Genomic DNA, 16,366 nt, shown 5'->3' on the forward strand with positions numbered 1-16,366 from the left:
AAGTATCAACACACATCCTCTATATCTCTTCTGTCTGATAATACTAGATAATTCAATACTGTTGTGACATAACATTATGTTGAAATTTAATTTATATATTATTTTAAAAAAATTATTATTTATAAAATATTTGAAAAAGAAATTTAAAACAATATTTGAAGTCTCAAATATTTTTTCACCAGTTGAAGTGTGTCACAGGACGATCATTTAAGCAATTTTTTGGAAATAGATTCGCTATATTTAACACTGTTATATATATTAACTTAAATTCCGTTAATATTTAAAAAAATTTAAAATTTTATTCATCCAATCATATAATAATTTTAATATATTTATATAAATATATAATAATTATAAATTATAATAAAAATAATAAAAAAATTACAAAAAACTATAATCATAATTTAGTATGATAAGATTTGAATTTATAATTAACTAGTAATTTATCATGAATATAATCCTATTTATTGTCATTTTTAATAATATTGAATCAGAATAAAGCTCATTTCGATTATATTTAGTTACTTAAAAAACCCGAATGTAATATGATGGCACAAAATTTGTCTCACTCAAAACAAGTGGCGGCTAGGACCAGTGCAGGGTAGTTTGTGTAGTTCACACACACACACAGTGTTTTTATATTGTCAACATTTCAGCTTCAACTGCTTTTAGGGTTTATGAATTGAGCTTCAGGTTATGTTTTTTATTCTCTCTTTGTCCATTATTATTCTCTTTATTTTTTGTCAATAAAGATTCAATCTTTTTTATAAAGATTTCATTTTTATGAAGTAAAATGTATTTATAATTTCAATTTGAATGCTGCAGATTAATGGGTGTGATTGATATTTGCAGAGGCTCAACTTGCTTGATTAAACCCCAAATTAAGCTTAATTTTGGTAATTTTGATAGACCCAATTGTTGTTCTTTCGAAAGAAATCAGAAGGCTAGTTGGGTTTCTTGTATGTCATCTACTGTGCCAATGAATGATGTGGAGGAGGAACAAAAGCAGCATTTGACTGGGGATTCTTTTATTCGACCCCATCTTCGTAAATTGTCTCCTTATCAGTCTATTTTGCCTTTTGAGGTGATTTTATTATGATCCCATTTGTTTTTTTATTGATTGTAGTTGGCGAATTCGGGTTTCAGTTCGTGTTTGTGTTTATATACGTGTCAATATTGTATCGTTCTATGATTCACTTACATTGAATATGCAAGCTTATAGATTGAACACTTTTACAAAAGAGTTATTTCGGGTCATATCTGGGATTAATAGTTGCTGTCTGCGTCATTTTTAGGTTTCGTTCGTGTGAATTGTGTCACAAATCGAGTTGGGTTATAGTCATGTTTAAATGGTGCTGGACATTGCCACCCCCTAGACTTTATTGCATAAGAAAATGTTATTGTTGAAAGAAGAAGTGTAAATGTCCTTGCAGGTTTTTTTTTCTGTTTTTTTTTATTTTCTGAACCAAACTAAAGAATGTAGAAAGGAAAAACTAAAGAATGTTGCAAACCACAAACTCAACAATAAGCAACCTTTATTGTACATAGGATAAAGAGAATTGACATATGTTTGAACATGTTCACAGTAGAGCTTTTGGCTTCCGCACAGGTTTTGTCAACTCGTCTTGGTAGAAAGCCAGAGGATATTATAAAGTTGGATGCAAATGAAAATCCATATGGCCCACCTCCTGAGGCAAGTTATAGTTTTCTGAATGCTGTTTCTGACTTGAGTTACAATCTCCATTTGATAATTTTAGGTGCACGTGTTGTATGCTTAAATCTATACTTTGGCCTTGATGTGCCTATTATAATTAATGTAGGTTTTTGAGGCTTTGGGGGCAATGAAATTCCCTTATATATACCCTGATCCTGAAAGTCGTAGGTTGCGTGCTGCTCTTGCTGAGGATTCTGGCCTTGAGGCTGAACATATTCTTGTAGGCTGTGGTGCAGATGAGCTCATAGATTTAATTATGAGGTCAGTAGTTTGATCTTTTGGTTTCTGTGAATAGTTCACCATACTTGATCTAAGTCTTGCAGGCTCTAAGCTTCCTTGAATTGTTCTGTTTGGTGATTTGTTTAATTCAAATTTTCCTAGATTGATATATAAATTGCAGATGTGTACTGGAGCCAGGTGATAAAATTGTTGACTGTCCTCCAACGTTTACCATGTATGAATTTGATGCAGCTGTCAATGGTGCACTTGTGATCAAAGGTAAAGACCTTTTTTGTTGCTATACTTGAACATGATAAAAGTAATCTTTCTATGATCTGCATACGATGCCAAATGTTCCTGGATATATATACTCTGTCTTTGTGTTTATATATTTCTCACTTTTATTCCACATTTTCTTTGTAAACATTCTTTTAAGGCTAGTATGCATCAGTAATCACCTTCCTCGTCGAATGCATCAGCTCACGTGCTGTCATCTAATTTGCAGTACCACGGAAGCCAGATTTTAGCTTGGATATAGAAATGATTGCTAAAGTTGTCGAGCAGGAAAAGCCAAAGTGCATTTTTCTAACATCTCCTAATAATCCAGATGGAAGGTAATATGATGTTTTATGATTCTCAATTTCTGGTTTATTTTAGTTATTATGCTTCTGCAGATTTGGCTTTTCCATTGGAGTTATATGCACTCCTCCTTTGCTATGTGTTATCAGCATTATAGTGGTATTCTAATTTATATTGTTAAATGCATAGTATTGGGTGTAAAACATAAACATTAAGGTCCAGAATAATATAGGCAGATTTTGGAATAAAAAATCTACTACTTTTATAGGATTGTGATCAAAATCAGATTTAGCAGTCTAAAGATATAACTCTAACCAAATGTAAAGAAAAATAACTCCCTTTCTCTCACAATGTTATCACTTTGACTTCTGCACACATTTTAAGACATAAAAAAGATAGTTCCACAGTTGTTTGTTCCACAGTTGTTTTGTAATTTTATAGTATACAAGTAATTAATTACTTCAATTTTTATACAAAAAGTTCAAAAAATGTATATACGATTATCTTATAACGTCTTAAAATACTATTAAAACAGTCCTACTGACAAGAATTATGGGACATGGGCAGTAAGATAAAAACAGAAGAGACTGCGAGTAAGACAAAAAGATTGAGATAAATAGAGCATGATTCAATGACACTATCACGTGGATCCTCATGTCTGGGCGTTGCACTTATTCCTTAGGATACCTTTGCGCTTTGGCGTGCATTTCAATGTTTAATAAATTTGAATCTAGAGCATAAAAACTAATAGTACTCGAGTCTTTATTGAGCTTCCACAAGGAAAGAAGACAATTGGTTGCAAGTGGATTTACAGTGTGAAGTATAATTCACATAGGAGTATCAACAAATACAAAGCTTGATATATCACCTCTGCACTACTTCTTAAGACCACACATTGCCCTTTTTTAGGCATGACAGTAGATTACCTCAGACATAGGTGTATAACCACTAGTTGGTCGTGTTCTACCTATGCCAACTAGAACCTTTTTAGACTTTGAGATTAATCTCATATATACTGGTGGTTTGGTCTTCATTACACACTAATGCACCATCTTGGTTGCATAATTCAAATCCTACTTGGATGTATTTTGTTAGGTCAATATATCCGTTCATTGCTCAACAAATAAAGGGGAATATCATCTTGACAAAATGCATCCAACTTGGTTTTTCTGTATGCAACAAACAAGTTGTAGCAGTGTATGAAGATTAGAATCCTTGTAGTAAAGACTTTAATTTGAAAGTCTACACGTATTCTGGACAGAATGGGTAGTTTGACTGTAAGACGAATAACCAATGGTCCTTGCACCTATCTATGTGGTAATTTAGACACCTGGTGAAGTAAAAACACAATCTGCAAGGAGTAGCGTAAATTTGAGAATATCAAGCTTTGGCCTTGGGAATTTGTGAAGGAATGTAGATCAAAAGGCTAGTGAAGAAATTAAGGCGTGACTCTTTCGTGCCCTTTGAATTTTTACACTGAATACTGATGGTACAATTCTACAACTACGATGAATATTGCCAAAGACCTGGTTTAACATGATAGAACTAAAGATATTGAGATAGACAAGCACTTCATTTGTGAGAAGGTGAAATTTAAAGATCACTGAGGTCAACTCCATTCCTACAAAGAATAAAAATTGATGGCCAAGGTTTCAAGTATTCCAACTTGAGTTTGTATAACATTTACAAACCAGTTTGAGGGGGAGCTTGGAAATACCAGAAATTAATTGAAGAATATTTGCAATACTAGTAAATACTTTTAGGTTAATTTGTATATATTCTTTATGTAATAGCTGCTGGTAATTAGGATCATGAAACTATTACCCTTACCTAGAATAGCTGCGTGGTGGAGTCTTAATAAATAGTAAGTGTCTTGTAAACAATACAATTCTATAATAGGAATTATTTAGACAAGCAAAATAAATATTTAGGAAGATATCACTGTCTAGACTCTACAAATAGGGTGTATAACTCTAGTGCACACCTTGGTATGCAAGCTCATCTTCTGAGAGTGAAAAAGCGAAAAGTTAGCCCTACGTATCATCTTGATGAGGTTTTTAGTAGGTTGGTTTCATGAAATGTATTTGCCATGTTTTTAACAGTGTAATCCTCGATGATGCGCTCTTGAAGATACTTGATCTGCCTATTCTGGTTGTATTGGATGAAGCATACATTGAATTCTCAGGAATGGAATCGAGGATGCAATGGGTGAAGAACCATGAGAATCTAATTATTCTCCGCACATTTAGTAAAAGAGCTGGTATGTTTCAATTGCTTTATAGACCAAGACTTTTTAATTAGAGAACTACCTATTTGTGATTTTTCTTTGTCCAGCAAAAGAGAACTGTATGTTTTTGGTACCACATTCTCTCTTGTGGCTGCCTAGCAGATTCTGAATGCTAAGAATTTAATTTGATTACTTTCTTTTATGATGCGACAATGTTGAAGTCTTAAATTGTGAATAACATGAACTAGCTTTGGCCGGACTTCGCGTTGGATATGGAGCATTTCCACTAAGCATTATAGAATACCTTTGGAGAGCCAAACAACCATACAATGTATCTGTTGCTGCTGAAGTTTCTGCATGTGCAGCATTAAGTAATCCAACATATTTGGAGGTATCTTATGACTTGGTTGTTTTAGTTTTTTCTTTGCAAGTTATATCAAGTAGTTGAATTTTTTTGCTGTTTGTACCTGTTTTCTTTAACAGACTGTCAAAGTGGCTTTGTTGCAAGAAAGAGAGAGACTCTTCAGTCTATTAGAAAAAGTTCCGTTTCTCAATCCATATCCAAGTTACTCGAATTTCATTCTTTGTGAAGTTACCGGGGGCAAGGATGCGAAGAAGCTTAAGGTATTGTTTCTTACCGGACATCACAGTTGACAGAAAAACCTCGGTCCTGGCATAATATAATTACGCAAATGCGTTGATCCATTACTTTTTACTAGGGCTATCAATGGTTATGATTGCTTTATGTTTTAAAATCTATCATTTTTTTTTAAATCTGAGAGTTTCCGTATCTAGCTATAAATAATGTGAGCTGCATTGTACTTGGCAAAAAAATAAGTGAGCTGCATTGAGGTTCCTCTTAAGTTTGTAAAATTTAGAAATCAGGCCACTTTTTTGTTTTTTTGTAGTCCAATTCTAATGGCCACATTGTCTGCTTAATTGCAGGAGGACCTCTCCAAAATGGGGGTGATGATTCGTCATTACAATAACAAAGAACTGAGTGGTTATGTTCGCGTCTCAGTTGGTAAGCCTGAACAAACAGATGTTTTAATGAACTGCCTCAATAGCATGTCTTGATTCAGAACTGAATTCGAAGCTCGTTCTTAGAAGGGGATGAACTTTCACAATTATGTATGTACCAAGTTTCATTTGTGGAATAAATTGCATGGACTTGGACTAATTCCCAGTAATGTAGTTGCAACGAAATGTCGTTGATGATTTTTCAAAGTTCATCTTTTTGTATACTGGTTATTAGAAATTTAAATGTACGTTAATCAACTTCGATTATTTTAGGAAAATAATCTATATTACTAGCCAAAATGAGAATATTCAATATTGTGACAAAATCATGAACATATGTACAGCACTAACAGCACAAACGAGTGATTTGCTTGCCTGGACAACTTGATTTGATGTTTTGTCCATGAAATGATTTCAATATTTAAATTTAGGAGTATTAGTATTTCACACAACTTTAAATGAAACAAATTTTTAGTTACAAACGCATAAATTAGAGCATCTCATAAGAATTATTATAAAGATAATGTAAAAATATTATGTATTTCAATGGGACAAAATTGTTAGTTAAAATCACGCGATGTTAATAATATTTGTTGAACACCCATAATAATATGTCAAATCATTTGTTACCTAAAAAATTTCATTTATAACAAATTAAAATTCAGTCATTTTAACCAATATTATTAACAAATATGTTTTCAATATCAATTAAAAGGATTAAACCGAGTATTTCGGGTGAAAAGATAAAAATTATAATTACCCTATATATTTAGAAAACTTGCCGCAACACATCCTAATTTTTCTTTTTTTTTTAAAACTCTCGATCATCGTATCAACCATCCAACTGTCTTCAAATCATGTTACAAATTTGAAGCCATATGCTATTAAAAAAGATATTTTAAAAAAAACATTCATGATGCGATATTTAGAAATCAGACTCGTATACACAATTTAATAATTTGATATCAACGCCAAGACAAATCAATCAGAACCTATTAAAATATATGTATTTATTTAAATTTCCGCTGATCTCCAGAAATATCTGAAATCAAATTTTCAGATAAAAAAGTAAAGGGTGATGGTCAAAAATACATTTTTTTTAGAAAATGTAACAGAAATACCCGTTTTTGAAAGATATGGCCAAAAATACATTTTTAATACGCATTTCAAAAATGGGTAAGGCTATTACGCATTTGACAAATGAGTATTATTTAAAAAAAAACAAAAAAAAATTAAAAAAAAAGAAGTAAAATCATGATACGCATCATACTTTGCAAAGTCATGATACGCATCTCAAGAATGCGTATCCAAAATTATTATTTTTTTTTAATTTTTTTTTATAAAAGTTACCCATTTCTAAAATGCGTATTACTAATACCCAATTTTAAAATGCGTATTAGGTAGGTATTTTTGGCCAATTTCAAAAAATGGTATATTTTTGTCACAAAATTTTAAAAAAAGATATATTTTTGTCATTTTTTTAAAGAAAATTAACGGAACTACCTCGTTAATAATGGTGATTCTAAAACCCTAAAACCCAAAAAAAAAATCAATCCCCAAACTAAAACCCTACTGAAAAGAAATGATGATTACACACAAACCATGATTCATCATCATCTTCAACAAACAACAACAACTCAATCACACCTCTCACTGGGCCCACTCGATCATGAACCTCCTCTCCAAATGATAGGTAGAGTTCGTCTTTCTGATTTGCTTGCTTATGATGGTGTTGTTACTTCTGATTATTCCAAAGCGGTTGAGGCGCTTTCCGACTCGCTTACGAGGCGTAATGCTGCGATTATTGAGCTTAATTGTCAAGATACGGCTGTCTTGAGGTGTGGGTTGGAAGCTTCTAGGTTCTTTTTTACAACCCGGTCTAGGAATGCTGCTGCTGCTGGTGTGTATGTTTATCGTGCCGGAAGGTATGGTTCCTTTGTTTTTGTCGCGGTGATCGTGTAATGTTTTGTTCATAAATTGCGTAATTGATAATTACTAGTGATTAATTTCAAGAGCTTAGTTTGTTGCTGGATATTATTACCAAGTATCGTGAGAAGTTTTTGTTTTTGTTTGTTGATAAATTGTGTAATTAATAGTTACTAGTGATTAGTTTTATGAGCTTAGTTTGATGCTGGATATTACGGAGTTACATACGGAAGAGTATCGTTGTGTGAGTTAATGTGTTTCATGTAGATTCTTAGTGAGTGTTTATTGGCTTTTAGGATAGACTAGAGTTTTTGGCAGCAAAATGGGGGGATGGATTAATGCTCAGTTTGGCTGACGGGAACGAATTTGAGAGGAATTTATTGGAATTGATGTAGTTTTCCTAGATTCTTAGTGAGTGCTTACCGGATTTTAGGATAGGCTAGACTTTTAAACAGAAACTTGGCGGATGGATTAATACTTTGTTTGGTTGGCCGGACTGAAAATGAGAGGAAATGGAGTTAAGTATGTACTCTTTTCTGGGTTAGTATCTAAAATTTATGATGCTTTGCTTATTCCGTTATTTCCATTTTAAACTAGAGTTCAAACCCATCTATTTGAAAATAAGTGCTCCATCCCTTTCTTACTCATTTTCTTAATAATCCTCATCATGGAATGTCTTTAATCTTCCATTTTTGCTGACTCTTCCTTCTTACGCACATTTCTTTCTCCCTTTAAATTTGTTCACTACACAAATTTTTGTTTTATTCCTCCCAACCAAACGAATGATGGCAAAGGGAAAAAAATAAGTAGTTACTTTCCAGAATATGATTTTTGTTCTCGTAGTATTTGGATGAGAGGCATGGTTATGATGATAAGTTTAGTACCATGTCCACATTGAACTATCCATCATTTACAAACTTAAGTTTGGACTGGGTCCTCGCGATTGTGAGATTCTCATTTACTGTGTGTGATGAAGTATGAACAATGTTTGCAGCATGCAGAAAATTCTTTTACGTACTGGATAATTTAATTGTAATTATTCCATGACTTAATCCCTATACTCTTTATATTAAAGCAAGATATAAAACATTTTCCATAGCCTGTGCCTAAAATTAGAATTGTCCTACTTCCTGAATCCTGTTCAAAATGATGATATGTAGAAGATTTGGACTAGAAGTAGTAGTTTGGCATTTTTATTTCTGCCTTATCTTTTATCTTTGAGTTATTCTTCTGAAGTTAGCTCACTATAAATGGGTCTGTCAACCTTTTCATTTTCTTTCTGACACAAGTTTTCTTAGGCGACTCTAATTTAATACTTCATTAGTTTGTCACTGGCAGGGCATTAGAAGATACAGATTCATCTCCCCCATGCATGACAGATGTTTATAAATGCATGGGAAAGGCTGCACGCGCTGCCTTGAGTGCAATCGCCAGACATCTTCGTTTAAGAAGCGAGTAAGACAATGATCATGGATATATGCTTCTTTATTTATCTTAAATATCTAGGCGTCGAGGGATGGCAAATTAATCCGATCCGAAACCCGAAATTTTGGATATACCGAACCCGAAGTTTTGGATTTGGATTTGGATTTCAACTATACCGAACCGATACCCGATCCGAAATCCGAAATCCAATCCAAACCCGATCCAAACCCGAAACCTGATTAAAACCCGACACATGTATTATAGTTTATATGTAATATTTTAGATGTAATACATATAATTTACATATTGTTATTGTATTATTTGAGTAATTGTAGATTATTATCAAGATTGTCGACACTTATATAGTGAATTATGACTTTTTATTTCAAAATCAGCTTTTATTATGTAAGATGTACTTTGTATATATTATAAAAAAAACTAATTTGTGATGAAATACTAAATATTATGTTATCAACATATCTTAGATATTACTCACCATGTAACCCGCAATATAATCTGTTCAACTACTTATTAGTTAATGTATTTTAATTTTAGCTATCATATAAATGTAATTAGTAGTGTTTGTATGTATAAATAATATTACATTTGACTACATTATTCGTAATTTTGGATACCCGAAAAATACCCGATCCGAAACCCGACGGATTTGGATAACCCGAAAATATTTGGATTTGGATTTTATAATACCGGATCCAAACCCGACCCGTTGCCATCCCTAGGCGCCGTCTATTTCAGTCATTCCTTCATTCATGCATCTTTTATTTTATCTGGCTAGTGGCCGCTGACTATGATTTTTTTTTAACACACTTTACTTAATTCATATACATTTTGCAGTGTTTTCAACTACTTACTTGATGACAATCCGTTGCCTGCCAATGAGGCATCTTCGTCAGTGCTTGTAGCAACTTACTCCGATGCAGCTTTGCAAAATGGGAAAGGAGTTATTACAGGAGGGATGTTAACGTCAAATGTTGAAACTGAGAAAGGCTTGTTAACATTAATTACCACAGATGCTCCTGGTATTCAGGTATATGTTTCTTGTATAGACATCTGTTATGAAGTTATTGTTCGTGAAGGTAATTGAACATAGATCAGAACTACTTGTGATAGGTTTGTGACCCCAATGGTCACTGGTACCTAGCAGATGATGGTTCATCTCCAGGGAACCTGTTACTACTCTCTGGTAGATCACTAAGCCATGCTACTGCTGGTCTTCGCCCTGTTTCTTCATATAGAGCAGCAACTGATAACACTCTTATCAATAATAGTGGTGGAAGGTAGTTGCACATTTATCCTCACTCGATTTCCGACTTGATCTAATTAATAAACTGATAAATATGCCTCTGGTAGGACATCTTTGGCATTCAGGCTCATGCCTCAAAGTAATGCTATATTAGATTGCTCGCCAGTTTCAGCAGCAGGTCATGTCATCCCCCAGAGCTATGTACCAGTATCTGTTAGTCAGTTTATGGATGATCTTTCTGCCGAGGAGAACGTATCATGCATTCGCAATGATAATGCCAATGTAAGTGGTTCCGAGCTTAAGCAAGCAACAGAATGGTTATGCACCTCTTTTGCTTCTTGCCTTCTAGGTTGAATTGGTTAATAATAGAAAATGCAGGAGAATTTAGGCTTTTCCTATAAACGTCAGAATTTCTTCTAAATTCAGGGTTGAATCTTTTTGTGTTTATAATACAATTCTCAATTTCTTGCACAGTGTTTCTTTAAACTCTAAGAGTCTTGCAATATTTTATGTGAGTTTTGATGCTTATATCTATTTCAGCAGGTGCCACAGAATAGTCTGAAGAAGGAACCATCGTTAAGAAGCATACTTTCAGATCCCCTATCGTAAGTCATAATTGCTGTATCACTTACTTATAGCTCAATTTTGATTATACTTGTTTCTACAAGCTATATGGTCTATCATCATATATGTCTTGTTATTAAGCTCACATGTCTAATAATTTATCAGAGGCTTATAAATTCTTCAAAAACAAAAATACCTTTTATTCTAAGTGGGGTTTTGCTAAAAATTGCAATCCCGTATAGTAATAGTAATAGTTTATGCTTGGACTAGCCTGTCACATAGCTCTTTGGGGAATAGGGACGTGTATACTTATACTTATGTTCATTTCTCTATAAGGTTAAGAATATATCGTCATGTAGACTGCTAGGGGATTGATTGTTTTAGGCCAGAGTTCAATTAATCATGCAAAATGCAATGTTTTACTTGGGATACATGCTTGGATTTTAGAACTTGGAGGTATCTATTGTTTTTTCCAATTTATCTCCACTATTTTCATGGGTTAGCTATTACGCGTTATTTGTTTATAGAAAATAGCTAAAAATGTCCTTTAAAACTTGTTTTGCTTGCCTTAACTAAAATATGATAGCGGATTAGGTCTTGGGCAATGATAGCTATTAATTTGAATATATTTTATTTCTTTCACAATAAATATGTTACTTCCATATAGTTCGTCAATTTAAATATTGAATGTTGATGGAAAATGTTGATTGCTTACTGATTGCCAGAAATAATGACTTCTACAGTTAAAAATTTAATAAATATAATCAATACTAGTAGTAATTGTGATATGTTTTTTTGCCTCCCTTTCTTTCAGGGGTGCATTTCTTGAAGACGCCATGTTTGTTTCATGTGGACATTCATTTGGTGGTATGATGTTAAGAAAGGTCATTGAAATAGTAAGTGACAAATTTTTTGTCAGTTACACTTTTGAATAAAATTTATTGGGATACATATTTAAATTCTTATTTAAGAATGTAGAAAACACATTGGAAGACCCCTGAAACATTAAGGATGAAATACCACATGACAAGGAGGCGTACAATTGGCTAAGAAGCACAATGACCACCTAAATTTTTGCAGAACAATATCTCCCATCAATATAAACAATATTCGAAATTATAATTTAAATTTCAAGGACTGTATTTGGAACTCTTTACAGCACTTTAGGATGGAATTCTGATTCGGCAATGCCTTGGTAAAAAACTGGTGTACTTTATGATTGTATATCGTGTATATATATCATATATTTATATGAGTTATTTGCAAAATGCATCCCCGTGGTTTGGCCAAAATGCATTTTTTTACCTATACTTTAGATAACTGCACTTTGCATCCCCTTACTATTTTGGCGCGACAAATTGCACCCTTTTCGTTAAATTTGTTAAAATTCTCAGGGGCATTTTAGGAAATTAAAATATTTAATTATAATTAGATCATTATTTAAGTTTTTTGACCATCTAAATGATACTTTTCGAAAAAATTTAAAGAACGGAAGTTGTAGAGAATAAAAAGATCTTCTCGAAATAAAAAGGTTGAAAATTGAAATATAATTTTTATAATTGTTTTTAATAAATTCAATAAGTATATATTTTATTTAATTTTGGCTTCGTAATTTTTTTGATAATTTTGAATGTTATTGTTTTGAAAAGATTTTTTCGTTCTCTATAATTTTCGTTCTTTAAATTTTTTTCGAAAAGTATCATTTGGAGGGTCAAAAAACTTAAATAATGATCTAATTATAATTAAATATTTTAATTTCCTAAAATGCCCCTGAGAATTTTAACAAATTTAACGAAAATGGTGCAATTTGTCGCGCCGAAATAGTAAGGGGATGCAAAGTGCAGTTATCTAAAGTATAGGTAAAAAAATGCATTTTGGCCAAACCACGGGGATGTATTTTGCAAATAACTCTATTTATATATATATATATATATTAACAAGTAATAACACTTTCTGTCTTCCAGACACTTGAAAATTTGCCTATAAAATGCAATTCAGATTTTGCATTGCCTTCCAAAAATATATAAATGGATGTACTAACTAATCGTCTGTCTTTTCTATTTAACAAGTATTTACACTTTTTTCTTCATGACAGTCAAAATGTGCTCTCTGCAATGCAAATATTGATTCTGGTTCTTTGATTCCTAACCATGGTACTAACACATTTCCCTTTGTTTTACTCAAGGATTCGATCTACTTCAATTATTGTCTTCCTCTGGTATCTTGGTATTAATTTTTTTTTGTTGCTTTCATGTACAGCACTGAGAGCTGCGGCTACTGCTGTAAAGTATGAGGATGATAAAAGGCTCTTCCATAATTCAACTCTACGGAAGCGTAGGAAAGAAGTGGGTAGCCACAGGGTATGTCAATTTTAGTAGAATTTTAATTTATAATTATAATAGTATATCAAATTATGAACCATTAATTGTCAGAAGAAAAAGTTCGGCACTTACTTGTGGTACATGTCAACTACTTCTAAGGTTAAATAGAACTGAGTGGCTTGTTAAACATGCTGAGACCCCAGACTGATGTTGAATACTTGTTATCCCCCTATATGACATCTGCCCTTGAAAACTTTGTTTTGTCTTTGTGACGATGAACATGGTTTAATGGTTCCGTTGATGAGGAAGGATATCTTGTTGTGAAAATCAAGCATTTTTTTGGTCTTATAAGTTTATCTGATCAGATAGGTGAAAAGACATAAAAATAGTATAATGAATTCTGTCTGGTTAATGTTGTAAATATCAGTAAACTGATTAGACTTAAAAATTTCAGGAAAATGGGGATGCTACTGCTGAAAATGGTGCACAGAGAGTGATACAATATCCCTTTACAATCAATGAGAAGGTGGTTATCAAGGTGATATTATGAGCTCTGTAGCATTCTGCTGTTATCTACTATTGTATGCCCCTGGAACTGTGAGATTGTAATTTAGTACTATATTTTAAAATTACCAATAACTTTTCAGGGAAATAGGAGGACTCCAGATAAGTTCGTTGGAAAAGAAGCTATTATCACATCACAGTGCCTCAATGGCTGGTAAGTGTTGAAGTCTTATCTCCTTACAATGACATTCCATGCCATCTTATTCTTCATTCTAAAGTAGCAGAGATACCGCAGATGAAAGTGCCACCCTCATCTAGTATGCCATTTGTCATGCTCATTTTGAACTTGATTACCTTTTTTCTGAAAGTTTACTGGGTAATACTAACAGTGCAACTGATGGTACCCTAAAGTTTCTCCGCTTTATTGCTGCTTCACTTGATGATCGTGAAATTGAGATCGTCCATGTTTGGACTTCTTTTTGTAGGTACTTGCTCAAGATTATTGAAAGTGGAGAAAATGTTCGACTACAATACCGTTCTCTCCGGAAACTCTTAATATCACATTCCCCATCACCACCGGTACAAACCTAATAGGCTTATTAACAGGCTGACTTTATGACTTGGATAGAATCTCACTTTATGTTGATACCTCTTGGTAACATGTAATATATGTAAAATCTTGTTAGTTGTTTGTTAGTAGAGAATGTGTGTGTAGCTATGGTGATGAACATTTTACCACAATATTCTCAGTGGTGGTGGTTGCCATATTTTGTAAAGAGACACTAATTCAGTTATTACACGGTCTTATTTCTCCTTATGCTAGCACCTTAGTGCAAGTGAATTGCATAATATTCACATTTACTTGTCTAATCATTATTATGGAACCTGAACCTCGTTAATTATCATTAAGAAATGTATAATTTATGAGTTTATTTATGAAGTGCTAGGCATAATAGTTAATACCATCGGTTTTCTCTATCTTTGCCCAGTTGATGATACATTATACAACTATTACAGGGGCTTGACTTTTTTGTAATACCAAGAGTGCAGTTGATTGTACCGTAAACATTACTGATTTTATTTTATTTTAAACAATCACATTAAAAAATCATTAAAACAAAGACACTGCCCTCGTCCAGGTCCATCACAAAGGAAAACTTAATTACTAAACACCAAAACAAAGAAATAAACACAGCCTGTTGGCCTATTAAAGCTACAAACTCGACATTAGTGACTAAAACTAAGCGCCATCCATTTGATCACATATCACCTACTCGATCCTACTGCATCCTTCCAATCACCTACCCAACCTTATAAAAGATCTTGTGCCACTTGAATGCTAGCATCTGATATGAACTTCTCTTTTACGAGGGTCTTTAAGGGTCACACATTGTTGAAGAACACATTTATCCTTAGTTCCTTGTCAAGAAACTTGATATGAATAACAAATTTCATCTAGGACAATGGAACATGGATATGTTTTATGTCTTTTCGCCCAAATACTCCATCACAAAGTTGAGTTCTTACACTTGGAAGCTGAACTCTAGGGATTTCTCCGACAAAAAAAAATTGTAGGTATTTCTTCGGGCATAACTGCCTACCTCAGTATGAACGATTCTTCTTTCTCATATGTTCAACGGTTCCGTACCCATCACTTCAGTTGGTTCCGTGTACACTCCAGCTTGAAGCCCGATGATAAACTCATTCTCATTGATAATTGAGACTCCCGATCATCCAAAAGAAAGTTCCATTTGATGATTGAAAAAAGATAAATCCTCGGTAAACTTAATTTGGATTGATAAACAACTCATCCGAACAAATGGACCCGTCAAATAATGTGTATGGATTGCCATGACAGTGAGCAAAAGTAGTTATAGGCTGTTGCCTTCTTAATTCATGTTGAGTTGCCGTAGCAAACTCGAATACATAATCCGAGTCTTTGTCTCTACAGATTCGAAGAAATAGTATATCCGACATCATACTAATGCAGCATATTTCGGCCTCATAACGCGTGTTGTCGCCATAAAACATAACTCGAATTTTGGTTGACAAGGTTTGTACTGACATAGTTGGCAGATTGTGAGGATGAGTTATGATGAAAATGATTGTCTTATGGATTTCGAAGCAATCACGGTTCCCGTCCATGGTGTCAAACATCCTTCTGTAAAGACCATTGCTACTCCATGAAGCAATTTAGTAGTGAATGTGGAGATTTTGGAAATTTTAACAGTTTGTTATTTTCTGTCAAGTCCATCTAACTCTGTTAGTTTTGTTGAGGGCATTTTAGCCTTTTTATTCGTAGCATGTGGGCTTATAAAAAGACGGTTCCTTTCCTAATTATAATATCTCTTCCGCTTATTACAAATCAAGCCCAGAGACCGGAATCATATAAGTTCTTTGTGTTGTTGCAATGACGTGGATCCTCAGAGACCAGAATGATAAAGATGTTTACAAATCTAAAGATGCTCCCAATTACGGAGGTAAATTTCCTTATACTCTAATTAGGGTTTATAAACCTAGTATTAATTAGGGGTTTGTATTGAGGTATATGAATTAAGGGTTTATCTGTGTGGATTAGGGTTTTACTGGGACAAATAATGATG

The 16,366-nt window shown here is 33.3% G+C and overlaps 2 protein-coding genes across 4 annotated transcripts; both read left to right on the forward strand.

The window, feature by feature from the left end:
- The first annotated feature begins 552 nt into the window (after nucleotides 1-552).
- Nucleotides 553-6,017, forward strand: LOC141678876 (histidinol-phosphate aminotransferase, chloroplastic-like). The gene is made up of 10 exons (XM_074485297.1): nucleotides 553-693; nucleotides 826-1,084; nucleotides 1,610-1,693; nucleotides 1,821-1,975; nucleotides 2,115-2,212; nucleotides 2,439-2,547; nucleotides 4,615-4,772; nucleotides 4,988-5,130; nucleotides 5,223-5,363; nucleotides 5,685-6,017. Exons 2-10 carry the CDS (start codon nucleotides 830-832, stop codon nucleotides 5,814-5,816), a joined length of 1,275 nt encoding a protein of 424 aa, XP_074341398.1. The 5' UTR covers nucleotides 553-693; nucleotides 826-829; the 3' UTR covers nucleotides 5,817-6,017.
- A 1,268-nt stretch (nucleotides 6,018-7,285) lies between these two features.
- On the forward strand, nucleotides 7,286-14,580 carry LOC141679113 (uncharacterized). 3 transcript variants are annotated; one of them, XM_074485602.1, is made up of 12 exons: nucleotides 7,286-7,684; nucleotides 9,024-9,140; nucleotides 9,966-10,158; nucleotides 10,242-10,408; nucleotides 10,482-10,656; nucleotides 10,915-10,979; nucleotides 11,753-11,834; nucleotides 13,034-13,091; nucleotides 13,198-13,298; nucleotides 13,714-13,797; nucleotides 13,907-13,977; nucleotides 14,249-14,580. In XM_074485602.1, exons 1-12 carry the CDS (start codon nucleotides 7,362-7,364, stop codon nucleotides 14,352-14,354), a joined length of 1,542 nt encoding a protein of 513 aa, XP_074341703.1. In that variant the 5' UTR covers nucleotides 7,286-7,361; the 3' UTR covers nucleotides 14,355-14,580. The 3 variants fall into 3 exon arrangements, with proteins under 3 accessions (XP_074341703.1, XP_074341706.1, XP_074341705.1); XM_074485605.1 differs by having other exon boundaries at nucleotides 7,287-7,684; nucleotides 9,010-9,140; XM_074485604.1 differs by having other exon boundaries at nucleotides 7,287-7,684; nucleotides 10,918-10,979.
- The last annotated feature ends 1,786 nt before the right edge of the window (nucleotides 14,581-16,366 follow it).

Source organism: Apium graveolens, chromosome 8 (genome assembly GCF_009905375.1).
Source record: "Apium graveolens cultivar Ventura chromosome 8, ASM990537v1, whole genome shotgun sequence".
Classification (NCBI taxonomy): Eukaryota; Viridiplantae; Streptophyta; class Magnoliopsida; order Apiales; family Apiaceae; genus Apium; species Apium graveolens.